Genomic DNA, 17,933 nt, shown 5'->3' on the forward strand with positions numbered 1-17,933 from the left:
GGAGGGCAATAGATGGGGGAGGGGGGTTGTTACCTGGTGAGGGTGAAAAGGGTAACTATTGTATTGTTCTGTACACCTGAAACTAACAATAAAATAAAATAAAATAAAATAAAATAAAATAAAATAGCCTCCTTGGGCAGAAAGTATAATGATTCCCTATTTCATACTAGTTTGAGCATTGGCCAACAAATTATTTTTGAATAAACAAGTATGTTTCCTGATCCATTGAAATAGAAAAACTATTAGTCAACCTAATAAAAAAAATATCACCAATAAGTAGTGAGCATAACAGAAATATGCTTAGGTAAAGTAGAAAATGAAAGAAAAAAATTGGAGAATACTTGCTTTAACTATATTTAAACACATTTGGAAACATGACCAAAAGAGGAAATTTGTTAGGATAATATAAATGATAAAATCTGAGGTCAGGCAAGACAGAAACTCTGAGACGATTAATTACTCTGGAAGAAATTGAGAGGGTTGTTAAAGGGCATCTCTTCCCCAGCAAACCAAACCAAAAACCTAACCCAACCATCAGAACTAGATAATTTCAAAGGTGTATTATGTTATACCTTTAAGTAACAAATAATTTCAGTGTTACTTAATTTATTTTAGAGCAGAGGGAGAAGAAAAGCAATTGATTGCTTTTATGAAACCTGCTATAACTTCAATAGTAAAATATGATAGTAAACAAAACAAAAACAAAAACAAAACAAACAAAAACCCTGAGACGCAAAATTACCCAAGATGGTGGAGTAGATATACCTTGTGCTTGTCTTATGTTGTAAACACATTGCAATACCAGGGTGTATTGCTCCTTCTAACCTATCCCTGCTGCAGCTTCAGTGCAGATTTAGACCCAGAAGACATTTAATGAGCACCTAGTGTAGGCCATTCAGTACTAAGAACACTACCCTCAGGTTAGGTAATATTTTCCCAGTATAACAGATGGCACATCTGCGGCTCATGGACTTTTTAAGTCCCAAAACTTATAAGGAGAAACCAGAACTTAGACTGAGCTTTTTTTATTTATACTCTGTTTTCAAGTAATTTCTCTATCTGTGGCCTTCCCTTCCTTTTTCTCCCTCAAAGTTTCACTGATAATCAAGAGCAAAGTAGCAGAGACATGGAGCAGGGGCCCTCTGCTTAGCCCCACCCCTTCCCCACCACAAAGGCAGAAGGGAAAAAATATCCAGATATCTAGGGCTCAGAGCTCCCACCATACTCTTCATTGCTCCTGTTTCCATATGTCACCCAGAATATGCAGCTCAGAACTTCAGCCCTCACCCTGTCCCATAGCTTTCTTCTCAGGTCATGGAAGGCTCTATGGGTAATTTCTGCTGGAGCAGTCCCTATAGTCATGGAAGAAGTGTCCTGGGCAGCCCTGTTCAACTCTGAAAAGATTTTCCTATGGTGGCACAGCTCCCACTGGTCTTTATGGGAATTATCAAGATGACACTTTCCCTTGGAAGGGGGTGAACCAGCTTCCTGTGCTAGCCTGGCTTCCTAAGCACATCCCAGAGCACTAATTCCTTTGGAAAAATCAGGTTTTTTAATTAAGTCAATGAGAAACCAGTCTGAGGTTTCCACAACTGATAAGTTAACGAACTTTTGGACTACGCATTCATACTTGGGGATCCATTCTTTACCCTCTGAGGTCATAGTGATATAAATTTGTAAGACTGAAAGCAGTTTTTTGTTGTATTTAATACAGTATAGGAAAATATATATTCTCAAAATTTAAAAAAAACACAGCTTCCTGGACTCATGTTTTTCTCTTTTACTCTCTTAAACTTCATTTTGTAAGGTATGATTTCATTCAAGTGCAGGGAAACTTCCATTTCTGCAAGCGTATTGAAAAGGTCTTACTACTTTACCTGCACATTTAATCGCTGAGCCAGTGTTTATCTTACCTCCTCGATGGATAATCAAAGAAGTCTCGCTTCCGATGGGGCAGTCCTTCAGTATATCCACTACTTCCGTATGGCTCAGGTTCTGTACATTCTGCTGGTTGATCTCAACAATGAGGTCGCCCTCACACAGGCCAGGGCATCCCTGAATGTCAAGTATTTGTTTCACCCGCTGTCCTGTAGGACTGTCGGCAATCGTGAAGCCAAAGCCCTGGGCACCTTTCACAATGGTTAAGGTCATAAGTTCAGCTTGGGTGGCTCCAGACGAAGCCATAGACACATTGTCGTCATGGACAGGTGGTGGATACGTGCCATCTAGCTGGCCATCAGCTGGCATGGAGTGCAAAGAATGAGGGGGCCGATCTGTTATATCCGGAACTGACTGTGAGGTCCGAGAAATGTATTCCAAATATGTTTCATAGTTATGTCTTCCATTGACCATCACTGGCGGTGGCCTCTCCATTATTGCAAGGGGTGGCACCATGCTGTTAGCAGGGTCTTCAGGATCAAAGGGCAAAGGGTAGCCACGACACAACACCAGGCTGACACTCTGACCAATAGGAACAGACTGGAAAAGCTTGACTACATCTGCATGAGTGTGTCCAAGGACACACACTTCATTAATATAGACAATGACATCACCTGCAAGGAAAAAAGAAAGAGATTGACAACGTGAGGGAAGGTCAATTATCGTTGACTTACAGAAGTGGAATTATTTATGAGATGAGTGAAAGCGGTGCTCTGTTTCTCAGTAAGCAGTGAGGAGATCAATTAGGATAACGTTTAAATTTACTGTAGGTGCTTCAAGGTTACAACAGGTCTGCCAACAAATACACTGATCAAATGCTGAAAAAAATGCTACATGATTATTACTGAAGTTCAGAAACAACCTCATATTCAGAAAGAAAAAGTCAGAAAGAAAAGTTGAGAAGAATTTGTATCTTAAAGAAGCATTCATTCTATGCTTCTTTTTCGTGTGCATCTTTACTGTATTTCAGTTAATAAAATTTTCGAACTATTGAGAAGTGGTGGTCAGGAGTTCTGGATGAAAATTTCGAGCCCCAGTACATTTATTTTTAATCACTTGTCTAATTCAACTGCTTTTTTTCTTTTTTATGGGAGAGGAAAATATTTTGCCCATTTATTTTCTCTGTCTACAGCAAGGTGTAATCGCAAAGTTTCCAGGTATATACAAGTAAAGGTCAAGAGCACAGGTTTTGGGATCAGGGATCTGCGTCCATATCCTGACTCTAAATACCTAGCAGACACATCATATTGTGCAAGTGACTTACCTGCTTTGAGCTTCATTTGTGAAGTTGTGAGGATGAAATGACATAATACAGAAAAAGTGCTTGGTACAGTGCCTAACAGATGGTGAGTGCCCAATAAATGTGGAACATTAGTAATGTTATTGTTGCTAAAATAGGATGGAGGGGATTTGGGACCTTTGCTTTCAAACAGGAAGCTGCCATAGACTTATCCTCTGATCTTAGATAAATTGATATGTGTGCAGATCTTTTCAAAAAAGGCATTTGTCCTATCTTCCCAATGAATTTTCATAGAGTTACACAAGTCCACTGGTTAGAAGTTAACTTTATGATATTAAAAATGCCCTGAATGCAAATTATTCACTCTAAAATATATTCAGAAAAACAATTATTTCCTCCTTAAAACACAGGAAAATATGTTTGTTTGAGATAATTGTTTAAAAACTCAATTATGTCTGAATAGCAAATTTATTTTTGGAGAGCTGTTCTATCATGGATTCATATTTTTATCCTCAAAACCCATAACGTTAGAGAGTTGAACTTGCAAATTGAGATCATGCCTGACTGTGCTGAGGAGTATGTGAGGAACAAAAAGACGTGCTTGCACAGCTTGTCAAATGAGTACCTCAAGAGACATTAATTTATCAGGATCACTTTGAACCGGGTAGTGTAAATGACAAGGGATTTCGTTGGAGACATCCTTGCCCATCAAAATTGCAAACATCCAAAATGAAAAACAGAGCTAAACATCCAGAGTTAAATACTTTCCTGGTCTTTCTTAGGTGTCTGCTATAAAACAATTTCTCCACAAAATGCACTTAAAAATAAGTGATTCTATGAATAAAACACTCCTGAGTAAAATGCCCTCACCAATATAGACTTGGTTAACACTCACTTTCCCCAAATACCAGAGAATTGCTTAAAAGTGCTAAAGATAAAGAGACAAAAGAGCCAAACAGCATTTTCAGGGATCCAGGTTAGGTCTGATTCTAGAAGATATCACAGGCTATGTGACTGGTTACACGGAACTTCACTTTTCAATTATGTGCACCAGAGAGGGTGCTGGAATAATGGCTGGACATTGGACCAGGACCCAGGACTGAACAGGGAGGGGCACCCTCTGCTATGATTCCTCATTAGAATGGGGCAGCTGGGATCTTCAGCAACATTTTCAACTGGTTCTGGTCATCCCCCCAGAGCAGGAACTGATCCAGACAAACATTTTTCCTTCTCCTGCTGCCTCTTCTGTTTTTAAAGTTATCATATATATTTCACACATTAAAAAGTTGAAAAAATAATGAATACCTGTGTACTGCCTACCATCTAGCTTAATGATTAGAACATTCTCACCTTAGCTGAAGAGCCCTGAAGAGCACCCCTCTCCCACCTGCTTCCCTTCCGGCCTTTTCCAACGGCAACCGTTGTCATGCATTTGATGTTTGTTGTTCACATTATAGTTTATGTTTCTGTGACATATCTAGGTACCCATAAATAATATCCCTAAATAATATGTAGTCCCTACATAATATCCCTAAAATATGTTTTTGCGTATTTTAAACCTTTTGTAAATGATATGATATTATCTTTCTGTAATTGCCCTCAAAATGTTATTTGTGATGTTTATCTATTTTGATACCTGTACCTCAAGTTCATTAATTTTCATGGCAACATAGCATCTATTGGATGACTGACTACATCTCTATTTATTATTACCTATCCGTTCTTCTGTTCATGGGTTCTCGTGAAGTTTTGGTTAAAGATAACTCTGCTACGGCCCTCTTTCCATGGCCCTTGTGCACATATGGAGAGCTTTTCTGAGGTATGTCCCTTGGCATAGAATTGCTGGGCATAGGCCATGTGCATTTTCACCTTTGTTAGATGGCACATGGCTGACAAAATAGGTCAAATCAATTTACATTCCCATTGGTAACGTATCAGAATTTTCATTGCTTCCCATCTGATGCAGTACTTGGCATTCTCAAACTTTTAATTTTTGCTAATCTAATGGGTGTGATCATGGTTGTAATTTGCATCTCCCAGATTGCTAGTGAGGGTGAGCATCTTTTCATATGTTTATTGGTCATTTGGGTTTTCTTTTCAGCACCTTTCATTTCCCCATTCTTCTTGTTTGGTTAGTTGTTTTTTTTTTTCTGCCCATCTCCATTTCTGATCTGACACAGCATGGTGTGTGGACATTACATGGGATGGGGAGTTACACAACTTTGGTCTTATTTCCAGCTCCATCACTTACTAGCTGTGTGACTTTCAAAACTAACTTAAATCCTCTGTGACTCAGATTCTTGAAAAGTAATGAGGAACAATGATAGCAACTTATTGTTCTATGGGAAATAACAAATGAGATCATGCAGGTGACGGGGTTTGTAAACTATAAATTGTTATGCAAAGGACAATTGCTATTTCAGGAATTATTATCTGTCCTTGGTTACATCCTTCTATAAAATCAGGACAGTCACACCAAGATATTCCCACCACTGTCATAATCAAGGATGAGTATTGATTGGTTCCTGAGTGGGCAAGTCAATGGCAGGAAGGTAACAAAAGCCAATTTCCTCTAAGGTTCTCCCTAACTTTAATCACTGTTAACAACTCCCCAGCCCCCAAGCATGCGTTAGCCTTCCTCCACTAATGCCAGGAATTCATAGGGAAAAAAGTACTAAGGGTAACATCCAAAGCTCTCAAGGTTCCCTGCCAGGTCTAAAGAGTAGTTATTTGAATTATAGTGATTAAAGTTACCTATTTTTGAGTTTTAATGTGATCTTGCTATTTAGAAACAGAATGAGAACTATTTGTGGTTCTTAGTAAGACTGCCTTTTATAATTTGTGGATATTTTCCACTCAGAGCAATTTTTCAAGTCATCATGCATGCGAGTGACAAAGGACCTTATAATATCTTTGTGGAGCTATGCAGAAGATTTCTGAATGTAAAAGACGAGTGATCAGTTGTCACAGTTAAAACTCTCTTACACCTTGACAGTATTTAGCTGCTCACTTTAAAAAAATATATAGATGTCTAAACATGTGTCGTGCCAAAATTGTTGCATTTGCTTGTTCAGATAGAACTGATTGGGTAGGATATTTATAGACTGTGCTGTATGAATGTCATTTACATGTTGTGAAATAAAAATATGAGCCACCTGGTATATGTCATCTGATGGTGCCATGCCAAGTCCTGGGATAGACTGGGCTTAAGAGCACAGAAGGGGATGTCATTAGGAAAATTGGCCCGAGATCCAACCCCATTGGCCTACTTAAGAAGCAGAATTGGAAAAGTCATTTGATCTCTATCTCTCCATGTATTCTTTTATAAAATGGGAATTAAAATATCTCTTCCATTTCCTATTTCACAAGCCTACTGTGAGAATGAGATCAAGCTCATGAAAACCAAAGAAAGGTTCTCCATAAAAATAAGATGATGCATTTCTTTTGAAACCCAAGCACACATTTTCGTTGCCACATTGCCTGGCAAGGTTACACTGTTTCCTATATGGCCATTCATTGCAGGCCATATCGAGGTCAAATGGTTCTAGGGCTACTGACCTCAAGCTTATTGGTCAACTTTGGTGTGACCAATGACCTTGGTGTCCCCATAGGGCTAGTCTCCTAATGACTTGATTCCTAATTATCGAATTTCAAAGTGTAAGTGAAGGAGAGTGAGGCTGATGAAGCACGAGGTTTAAAACTGCTGGCCTGTCTGGGAAAATGTTCTAAGATAACTGGCTTTTTTCTTAGTCATGGAAATCAAAATGTAATATCGGATACCTCTTAGACACTTCATTGTTTTGGATACAATAGGGCTTTCTTCATAAAGCTGTGTTGAAAATGGGTTTGTTTTTATACCTCTTTTCTCTGTCCCCACATTCTTTGAGTCACTGTGGAAGATTCTCTTCCTTTCCAGCCTTCCTCACTTACCACTTGCTATCTACCTTCCTTAACCACCATGTTGGACCAGACAAGAATAATTTACTTCACACTCCATTCTCATCCTATGATCTCCTCTATGAAGTTCAGGCGACTCAATCTTTAGACCTAATGTTTAACACTATTTGCCAAAAGTCCTCCCAACTTATTTTTGTCTTCAAAACCCAATAAGTTACCATTCTAGTAACTTATTGAGTATCTTTACTGTTCACAATTTACAACTTGCATTTGCCTTTTTAGTTGAATTCTGCTAGTCCTCTGCCCTCAAGTGCACCTCTTTTTTATGTGTAACTTTATCCCAATGAATTCACTCCTTCAAAGATATCTTCCATTAATTCCTACTCTGATTGCTCCTATGTCATGTTTGTGACTACAAATTTCTCTTAGACTTTATTTCTTTGTGGGAGTTTTCTACTTGTTCCAAGTTTTCTGCATAAAATACATACAGTATCATTTCTATGTTGAGAACTCTTTAGGTATTTAGGATAAATTCTCATTGAATAAAGAACAGAAACATTTAGTCAGAGGAAAATGAAATAGATTTTATAGTTAAAAAAAAATTTCACTGACTACTCCCAATCCACCAATAACATGCACTCTACACTGAAAAATTATTATTTTTTTTGGTTCCTCTCCAGCTGATAAGATTTAACTGACTTTTCTTTTCTGAAGTTTGCATTATTTTGTGTTTTAAATAACATACAATTTTATTATAATAGGTAATTTTTGTATAATATTGAATATTCGTTTTCACTCGTTTCTACAACCCCCACAAACATAATAAATTTTGACATTTACTTTTGGGGATGTGCTCCACACCACCTCAGTTACATTGAAAATAATATCTCTTGGTAAAATTTATTCTACAGGGTGAAGGACTATGCTGTCAGACAAATAGAATTGAAGCTGGGTCTCCTTGGGCTGCTCTCTGAGCAAGTCATCAACTTTAGTTTCTTTATCTATAAGAGGGAGATAACAATAGCTGTTCTACTACCTCATAGGAAAGAGATGCCTGTGAAAGTGTTCTGTAAATGGTACAGCTTATGGTAATGCTACATATATAAACATGTTTTAAAATTTTAACAAATGACTGATAATGACTGGAAAGTAAAAGTATCCTAGGGATGAGAAAGAGGACATAGTTGTAATTTCAAATATTTAAAAAGAAACTGTTGAATTTTATTAAATTATTTGGCAGTTTGCTTGCAGAAATTTGAGAGGACAGGCGTGTTCATCCTTGTAACTGAATATGTTCATTCCCAACAAAGAAGGCTAGTGCCTCATGAAAATATCCTTGAATTCCTCGTTCCTTACTCGAATATGAGTAAATGTGGTGAGGGTGGAGGGATCAGATGGATAAAGGCATGTTGGAACTGTGTGGCAATGGCGATGGGGTGCTGGGTAGAATCTAGAACATTCACACATGTGGGTCTTGCAATATTTTCAACTATGTCACAAAGTGAGAAAAGTCCAGAGATAAAACATCCAAGGGATAAATGGGCCCTTGTTCTATTTTCTTAGGTTCCCTGATGAATCTGTTACAGGGCTCTATGTTTCTTATGGTACAAAATTTTTCCTTATACCTAAATCTAATATCTTTTGCTAAAAGTCAAGACTATGTCCTTGATTTATGTTCTCATACAGGCAGAAGCATGATTCTTTTAGAATAACTTAAAGCATTTTCTAAAATTCCTAAATGGTCTCCTTAGAGTGGAAATTACAAAAAGAGCTATCAATTGGAGGAGATTCCATCTAGGAGGTTCTGAATGTTACCGTGGTTCTATTGACTAAATATCTACCTTGCGGAGAGCATTATTGAAGACATCCACCAAATTATGCAGAAATGAAAAAACAAATACTTAGGTTATGGTAGGTTTAAGAAGCAGGACAAAATGCCTTCATCAGAAGAATTTTTATTAATTTTCATGTGCTATTATAATGAATGACATTGTGAATGAAAATGAGGTGAATCAAGCTGCACTATTAAAATAAGGTTTGGATAATGTTTTAACCATGTTTTTTCTTTTTTTTTCACCTGAGGAGACCAACTGTGGCATAATGGAGAGATCACTGATTTAGGTGTCAGGAGGGTTATGTTGTTATGCCAATAATTAGTGCTGTCAACACATTTCTGGATCTTATCTCTCATTTATTCATTAATTCATTCAAAATTTATTATATTCAACTACTTCTATGAGTCAGACACCATGTTATAAAAATAGAGGATTGAATGAGATGATCTCTAAGGTGTTTTCTTTACTCTGACATTCTAAGACAAAGGCTCTTGGATTCTATTTCCTAGATATCTCTTCACTTGGTTCCTTCCTCTCTTCCTACTTCCACCCCCTGAGGACAGGACGTTACCATCTATTGTGTGAACTCCTACAATAGTCTCTCAGCTTGTGTTCCTGATGTCATAGCAGGAAAGGCTAGGGGAGGAGGAGAGGAAAGCCAAGCATATGGCAGAAAACAGTGATCCCAGGGGATTATGGAGTTCCCTAGTCTCACCCCATATTGACCTCCAGGAGGACATGGGATTGCTAATCAATTCCCTCTTCTGGTCAGGACTGGCTCAGGAACCAGGAGACTGTGAGTATTCTGCAGGCCAAAGGCATCCGTGCCACTGGCTATGAAGCACTGGGCATGGCCTTCCACCTGCTCCTGTCAACCCATCTTCCAGACCGTTCTCTCTGATGTTCTGTTTAACATCCATCAGTGTCTGCCCAGAGAGAGGGAATAGAGTCAGAATTCTCTAGCACAGCATTGAAGGCTCAGTCTACATTTTCACCCTCTCCTACCTCTTCTCAACATTCTCTGCTTCAGTTGGTCCAAGCTCCGGGCCATGCCCCACACATGCTATGTTCTTTCCAGCCTCCTGCGTCTCCCGTCCTTTGTCCCCACTAACAAACCAAAGTCCCCACTAAAGTCACACTTTGAGGCCAGCTTCACATTCTTGACCATCTTTCTGACCACTTTCTATTGTTGAGTGTTAATTACTTCCTCCTGTGTGTTACTCTCCTAGACAGCATAATCTTTCCATTCATTTAACCACATGAACAGCCTCTGGAATTTCTGTGCCCATAGTGACTACCATTTTAACACACTGAGTATTTATCTGGCATTTACAAATTCCATCTCTCTAATCCTTACAAAATCCTTATGAAATAGGCATTGTTATCTGTACCTTATACATGTGGAAACTAATCTGAAGAGAAGTTATAATAAATGACTTCTCCAAAGTCACATTGAACATTAGGTGAGATTCAGGAACTGGACCCAAGACTTCAACACAAATGGCAAGAATTTCAAACAGTCCAGGACTTATTTTGAGTTGGGGACTCTTTTGTGTCCCTCACATTATATCAGTCAGAATGCTGTAAAATGTCTTTAATTTCTGAATATGAAAATTGGGAGGCAAACTGCAATATTCTTCTGGTTCGCTAAATTGCTGGAAGGAACAATAAAGCAAATAATTGCACATGGGAACCCGAGCAGCAGCTCGGTCCACTTGCTACAATTCCTCCAAAGTAGGCCGTTTGGAAGAGGGCTTCGAGGATGCTGAGGTGGGAGGTGAGAGGGCACTGGTACTCGCTAAACGCTGTGACTGTCATGAAACATAAGCTCTAGCATAAATTATTTCAATAGCTGTGTGATCTTGGGTAAGGGATTTAACTTTTCTTGGCCCAGTTTTCTTTCATGTACGGGGAGGTCAGAAAAGATCATTTCTAAGGTGCAGCAGCTTTAAGAGTTCCCACATCTGGTGAGAATGTGGGAAGCTCTCCTAGTGCACACATATAAGGCATCTGGGAATTTTGGTGATGCAGTTAAATAGGTAAGTGACAGTCCTCTGGGGGCTCACCCCAAAGTTCTTTGATTTTCTACAAAAGCAGCTAGTGACTCCAACAATCTTTCTATAGGGAGAAGGATACCATGGTCTTGGCATAGGCACATATATCTCAACAGAATGAGAAACTTCTTAATCACATTTTATATATAATTTCATCTTTGTGACCCAGTGCAGATGCCTAATTAAAAGCTTGGTTAGGGCCCGCTGAGTGGTGCAATGGTTAAGAACTGGCTTGGGACGTCAGAGAGCCCCAGTTCGGATCCCACATATGAGGGCCAGTGGACTGCCCTCGACAGCTAAGATGTTGAACAACAGCTCAACCTGGAGCTGGGTTGCCTTGAGTTGCCAGCGATGGCGTAGGCTGCAGCCCCTGTGGCAGTGGGTTGCCATGGGCTACCGTATGTAGCCAGCAGCCAGCGTGAGCGGCCAGCAGCCACAGTAAGTGGCCATCCAGAAGCCGGCGACTGAAACCCGGGAAGAGTGCAATGATGGTACCAACTTGGGCCAGTGAAGCAACGTCCTCCACAACTAGACTGAAGAACAAAACAACAGCAACTTGTCTGTTCCCCTTCCCCCAATTCCCCAGCACTGTTCCTATCCCCCCAATTCCCCAATTAAAAAAAAATCTAAAAAAACCCAAAAGACCAAAAAAACCCCACAAAAGCTTGTTTAAAAAAATATATATAGCCTTAATCAGCAAGCATCTAACAATTATTCCCTGGCAGATGTGAATTAGTCAGACGATCTATTTACATTTCTTTGTGTTTGGCATTGAGTGGTAAGATATATTTAAATACATGCATTTTACTTGGAAAGGAGAAAGAAAATATATTCTAAGAGAATCTAAAGGCACTGATTATTTGCTGATCTGGCAAAGATTAAACAACACTTTAGATTAAAACTATAAGTAAATACACAAAAAGAAAGCACAAAAGACTGTTTCTTGCAAAGCTCCAAAGAATAGAGGCTTTCTAAATAGCTTGCTCGCTTTAGGAATTCAGTAGGGTAAAATAGTCAGTGAATCTGTCATTTCTCTACAACAATTAATCAAATTTTAAACCAAAAAGAAAAAAAAAGCACCCCACAAATATGTTATCAGAAGGACCCTATATAATGAAAATAGGTTTTTGCGTCTATAGAGAACTTAGGATTTCACTAGAAAAAATAAAAACAAAAGAATTTATAAAAATATCTTTAATCCCTTAGCAGGATATGAAAGCTTATGACAGCAAGATAAAAATGTATTGTAGAGTTCCCCTGTCCTATCCTGTGTTAGGGACACACACATGCATCACAGATATATGCTCAACCACACACAGCGCCCAAGAAAACTTGAGCTACAGAAGTACCTTGTAAGAGTCATCATTTTACATGGACACTAAGCAGTGTGCATGTTTATTTACGAAGAGCATTAACTGTATTCCTGAACAAACATGATTCTTTTTTACATAAATGGCTCCTAGGGACCTATGTAGCATGACCCATAACCATCTTCTGACCTTACTCCAACACCATGTGTCAAAAGGCTATAAAACCTCCCCTGAAATGATTGGAGACAGCTGGCTGGGATGGAGCCAGGAACTGCCCACAGACGTGCTTTCCAACAGTTTATTCTACTCTACCCTCAATTGTCAGTTGGTAGCTGTTTTGACTGAGCAAGAAAAATGAATAATAAGGGAAGAGGGAGGAGTGAGAGAGAACAGAGGGAGGGAGGGAGGGAGAGTAGGAGAGGGAAAGAGAGAGAGAGAGAGAGAGAGAGAGAGAGAGAGAGAGAGAGAGAGAGAGAAAGATTGGTACATCCATTTCATTTCAGACTGCTGCCTCCTGCCAAATGGTTGAGAGTGTTTATGGCTTTGTGTGTTTGCTGCTTAACCTACCCACCAACACACACTTTTAAGACAGGTACAGCAGTGTTTTTAATCAGAAGAAAGTAGGATTTAGTTTTTGATGCTATGAAATCGATATAGAAGAGGGGGGAAAAAAACCCTATTTCAAGACTCCAAATAAGATTCTGTAAAGTTGTTTCCTTGAATTGCGTTTGAAAAAAATATAACTCCAGTGTGAGCTGGGTGCTGGTGTTGAGTGTCCATGGGGGGTGGGGGATGTCTATATGGGTGGGCTGCTTGGCCAGAGAGGCTGTCATCCCTGGATCTCTATCACCCTCTGTGATATTTCTGGAAAGTGCTCTGGTGAATGCTTCCGTTGCAAGCCAATCAACAATCCTTAACTGGCAGTGTAACATATCAGATTATGTTGATCTGCTTTTTCCCTCCCTTCATGTAAAAAACTACGGAGTCCCTGCTGCCTTGCTGAAACAAGGGCTGTCAGAGAATTCCTCCCGTATGAATTTCTGAACCAGTGCAGCATTAAGTTGCTGAGCTTCATCAAATGGCTGGCAGTGGGAACAAATGTGCCGTGCTAAAAATGTGGCTGCATATTTGTACACTGCATACACACAGGCCCAAAGCTGAACAAGGGAGCCCTTCTCACTCGTTAAGAGGGAAACAGACTTGGCAGATGTGAACCTTCACGGACAGGCTTTGATCGTTCAAACTTGGATGCTTTTATTTCCAATTTCAGTTTCTGAAGGAGCAATATTTTATACAAGTCTCAAGAAGTCAGTTTGCCCACTGGACCATATACACCAAAGATTGTCAATTAAAAATCCCTCAAACACATGGCAAAAGAGAAAGAAAAAAATTTTTTTGGCTGCACTGAAATTTTGGAATCCAGAGAAAGATGGTTATTATCTCTTTGGTTTATGTGGTGAGAAAGGGAAACCAATATGGTATCTTATAATCTCGGACATCCAGGATGTCCTCCATAGGGCGCACACCTCACCACTCCCCTCTCTATGCCAGGATTGTACACAGACTCTTTTGAGGATGAATAATGTCACTAGGAATTTCAGAAAAATGTGCAGCAATTTCCCTGCAGACAGTGGGAGATTAGTTTATTCTGATACAACAGACAAATGGCACAGAGGAAAACAATCTAATCCCCCACTGTTTGCAATGTTACAAATTATTAAACCATACTGAAACTGATTGGAATAAGCACAGAATCACCAGCAGAGATTTTAAGTTGTCCCCTTGTACCACCACTGTTGAATATGTATCTACATGAATATCATGTAATAGATCCCCATGTTTATGTTCTTTTTCTCACATAAGGGTTGCAATACATTTTACATTTCAGCCAAAAATAGTTGACAGCCAGAAACAATAAAAATTTCTTGCTTTTTAAACCTAAATTTAGTAATAATTTTATAATCATAGTATTAGCACTTTATTTTATTTCAAGTTCCTGCAAATCATAGTAAAAATGCAAGAATCCTAACAATATAGTCCCAGATGAATCTATTGAAATGTGAAAGTTTTACAATCTCTTGATGATTGTTGGGTCTAGACAATGCAAGAACAGTCCATTGAATCCTTTCTATTGAATAAATACATTGTTGGAGCAATGAGTAAATTGGCTAATTAACAATAGCTACAATTCATGTGTTAAGAATGATAAAATTGTGCACCAAGAACTCTGCCAAACACTTTAGGGACTTAATCTTATTTAATCCTTGAATTAACCTGATGGAGAATACATTGTCTCCATTATATAGGAGAACTGACCATGGCTTAGAGAAGTCAAGTACCACATTACAAAGTGACAGAGCTGCCTTAGCTCTACTGTGTTTGGAGTTACTTTCAAGCTTGTGTTCTACTAATGGATGTTTGGTTCCATACGTTATGAGATTTTAAGATTTATTTCATCTATTTATTTGGCACTTTTTAAGAATTAGACTACATTTATCATTTGAAATTTTACTCACCTAATTTCACCTTTTTGACTGCCCGAATTAAATAGATATTTCGGCAAAGTGTAAACATACATGATATTTTATCCCGACATAAAAGTCTTGTTTTTATCCACAAGTTCTGGCCCACATGAAGAAATTACCTTGTGACAGATTAACCTCTATTTGAATGAGCTAGTCAGCCTGCCCAAGTGCTAAAGGAAACAAATCCAAACAAAACGAAGACAAAATGTCAAGCTCCAATGATGACCACTGGGGACACAACTTTGAGGTCATAAACATCTAATAAGTACAACACAGAAAGAATGAAAATTATTTTACGTTATTTTATGAGATGCTTAAGCTTTGAAAACCTGGCTTTTTGTGAATTCTAAAAGGCAGAACTATTAGGAACCGGATTGTGTATCCCAATGAACTGAAATCAGATCAGGGTGAATGATTTTAAGGGACCCAAATATGTAAGGGGCAATTAAGCTCATTAGCAAACTGTAAAGGAATCAGTTTTCTTAGGTCTAGAACATATATAGGATATACGTAAGAGATATACAAGATTTTTTTTTTCTGTACACTGTATTTCCAATTTTATTCACATAGACATGCTAACTTTTCTACATAAATAACAGTGGTTGTTGAAAGCATATTAATTGTTACCCACTTCCATTTTGAATTTAACTCATGAAACTGACACAGAGAAAGCATAAAGTCATACTTCACATCTCTAATTACTGGTCTATGGAAGCAAGAGATCTAACAATCTAGTCAATGAATAATATAAAATACACTCAGCAGATCATAAATATTTATTACTACATCAAAAGTCTGCTAGTCAATCTTTCAATAATTTCTTCAGCATGAAATACTTGAGTCAGGGTATTGGAAAAACTATTAATTAAAATTTAGACTCAGCTCTGAAAGGATAGGAAATAGAAACTATCAGATATTTTCTGCTATGAAATGTCTTTATCTAATTATTTGCCTTAGTTTCACTTCCCCCTCTGGGTTTGATTGCAGGTTCTTAAATTTATTCACCTACTAAACATGCAATTATCATTTTAAATCTGACAAGGCATCGTACTGCTTTGTGGAGGAAGATTTGAGCTAAAAGTCTGAAATTTAATGGTTTTTTTTTTGGGGGGCCAGGGCAAAAGAAATACTAGTAATAAACTTCAGTATCTATTTCACTTAATTAAATATTTTTCTTTGTTCAGCCAAAATTTTCTCATAGATTCTTTATTAATTTTTTTAATAAGGAAAGATACACTAACAATTACTATTTTAAACAATAACATAATTACTGAGGTTGATTGAATTAACACTTGCAAAAGATAACTGTAGTTATGGCATATCTTATACATCCTAAGTATATGAAATATATGATAACGTCATTTTCAATATCTTACAAATTAAAGAAATATTTAAAATGTTAACCTTGTTACCTGTGAAAATGATCATATCAGTGGTGTGCCTGAAAATTCATGGCAGGAGAGAGGAAGATATGTTGTGATTTGTGCTTGGTAAATTCTAGTGGAAAAAGCAGTGTACTTGTAAACAGAGGTGATCGATGGGCTAGAGATACAAATTTTGGAGTCGTGAGTATAGAGACCTAGGTCCTAAGCTTTCACTCTCAGATTTTTTTTTTTTTGTTATTTCCCTATGGGTTTTGTATTTAAAATGATTTTCAATCTCAACTTTTTTATTAAGCAGTAAATTAGTTCTTCTGTTTTCACTAATTGAACTACTAATCAAGAGTTTTTAATCAGCACGGATCAACCAGTATAACCCACATTAGGTTGATGTATTTTTAGTCATAATACAGAAATTTGATGTTTTAGTATCCACTCAATAAATATTTATGGGGTCCCTACCATGTACTCTGGGAAGGGCACATACAAAGATAGATAAGATATAACTCCTAACCTTAAAATACTATGAAGTATAACTCAGGCTAGCAGTGAAAACTAGTATATATTTATCATAGATAAATACATAACTCCTTTTTAGCATTTCAGTGAAATATTAAAAATAGCCAGTGCTCACAAAAGTACCAAATGAAATAAAACAAAAACTAGAAAATGTTTACCTCTTCTCTTTGGAATAAAGTAGAAAACAGCTGTCCTGTTTCTCACGTATCTAGTGGGCATCCAGTATGGCAATGACACAGAGCAAGGGCTCAGGAACGTTTGTTGAATGCAAAAATTAGTAGGCGTGCCCCATTGTCAGAAAGTATGAGCTATCCATAGAAGAGCTATCCAAAGGGCAATGAGTTTTGGGAAATGGTGTTAACTCTGGAGGGGTACTCCCAGGGAAGAGAGCCAATGAAGGAGACAGGAAGATGAGATGGGATAGGGAGAGCCATAATTGCCGGGTGCCAGAGAACAATGGCATTTGAAGAGGGGTTTGTCACCTATCTCCAGTGTGGCAGAAACAGATCATTAGATTGGAGAGGCCATTGATTTCACCAGTGGGTGGGCCTCAGGGCCATTTCTAAGTTTAGTTTCAGGAGACTTTTGAGGGTAGGGATAATAGTATAGGAAACTCGAGAAGGAGGGATTAGTGAGAAAATGGATGTACTACATCTAAGAAGTCTGGTAGGGAACGGCAGGAAATAAATAGAAAAGTAACTAAAAGGAGGAGGCAGACAGGAGAGAGAAGAGGAGGAGGAAGTGGGAAAGAAAAAGAACATTGGCTAAGGATCAGAGAATGTGAATTTGAAAGTTTAGCTAAAATTTTAGCTAACCTTTGAATGCAGAAAGGACATCTTTCCTCTCTGACTCTACAGGAGAAAACAAAAAAGTATAGTGGGAACAATAATAAAAATTTACCTTCACCTTGATTTATAAAAAAACCTCAGTCCATTAAGTCAGCAAAGTAGGATGAGAGATGGTTATCTTGGGGAGTGGGGCAGTGACAGGAAATTATGGTGAGAAAAAATCTTGCATTTAAAGATTTCTCAGTGTTCTATGCCATCATACAGGGCATCATTAATTAGCTGATGATTTAATGGCACTACTGTTCTTCAGGGTCAGGTTTGGGACTAGAAGAGAAATAGTGTCTAATGAATTGAGGTTGTCTGCCCTGCTAATCAGATAAACAAAAGCTTATCACTTAATTATGTCAATCATTGCCCAAACTCCTCACCTTGGGTAATATGTCTATAT

General features: G+C 38.1%; 1 protein-coding gene across 1 annotated transcript in view; it reads right to left on the minus strand.

Moving 5' to 3' along the window:
* MAGI2 (membrane associated guanylate kinase, WW and PDZ domain containing 2) overlaps positions 1-17,933 on the minus strand; it is a 318,539-nt gene that overhangs the window by 240,309 nt on the left and 60,297 nt on the right. Inside the window, exon 4 of the mRNA XM_019655111.1 lies at positions 1,914-2,552. Within this exon, the coding sequence (XP_019510656.1) occupies positions 1,914-2,552 (639 nt within the window). The remainder of the gene's footprint in view (positions 1-1,913; positions 2,553-17,933) is intronic.

Source organism: Hipposideros armiger, unplaced genomic scaffold (assembly GCF_001890085.2).
Source record: "Hipposideros armiger isolate ML-2016 unplaced genomic scaffold, ASM189008v1 scaffold_236, whole genome shotgun sequence".
Taxonomy (NCBI): Eukaryota; Metazoa; Chordata; class Mammalia; order Chiroptera; family Hipposideridae; genus Hipposideros; species Hipposideros armiger.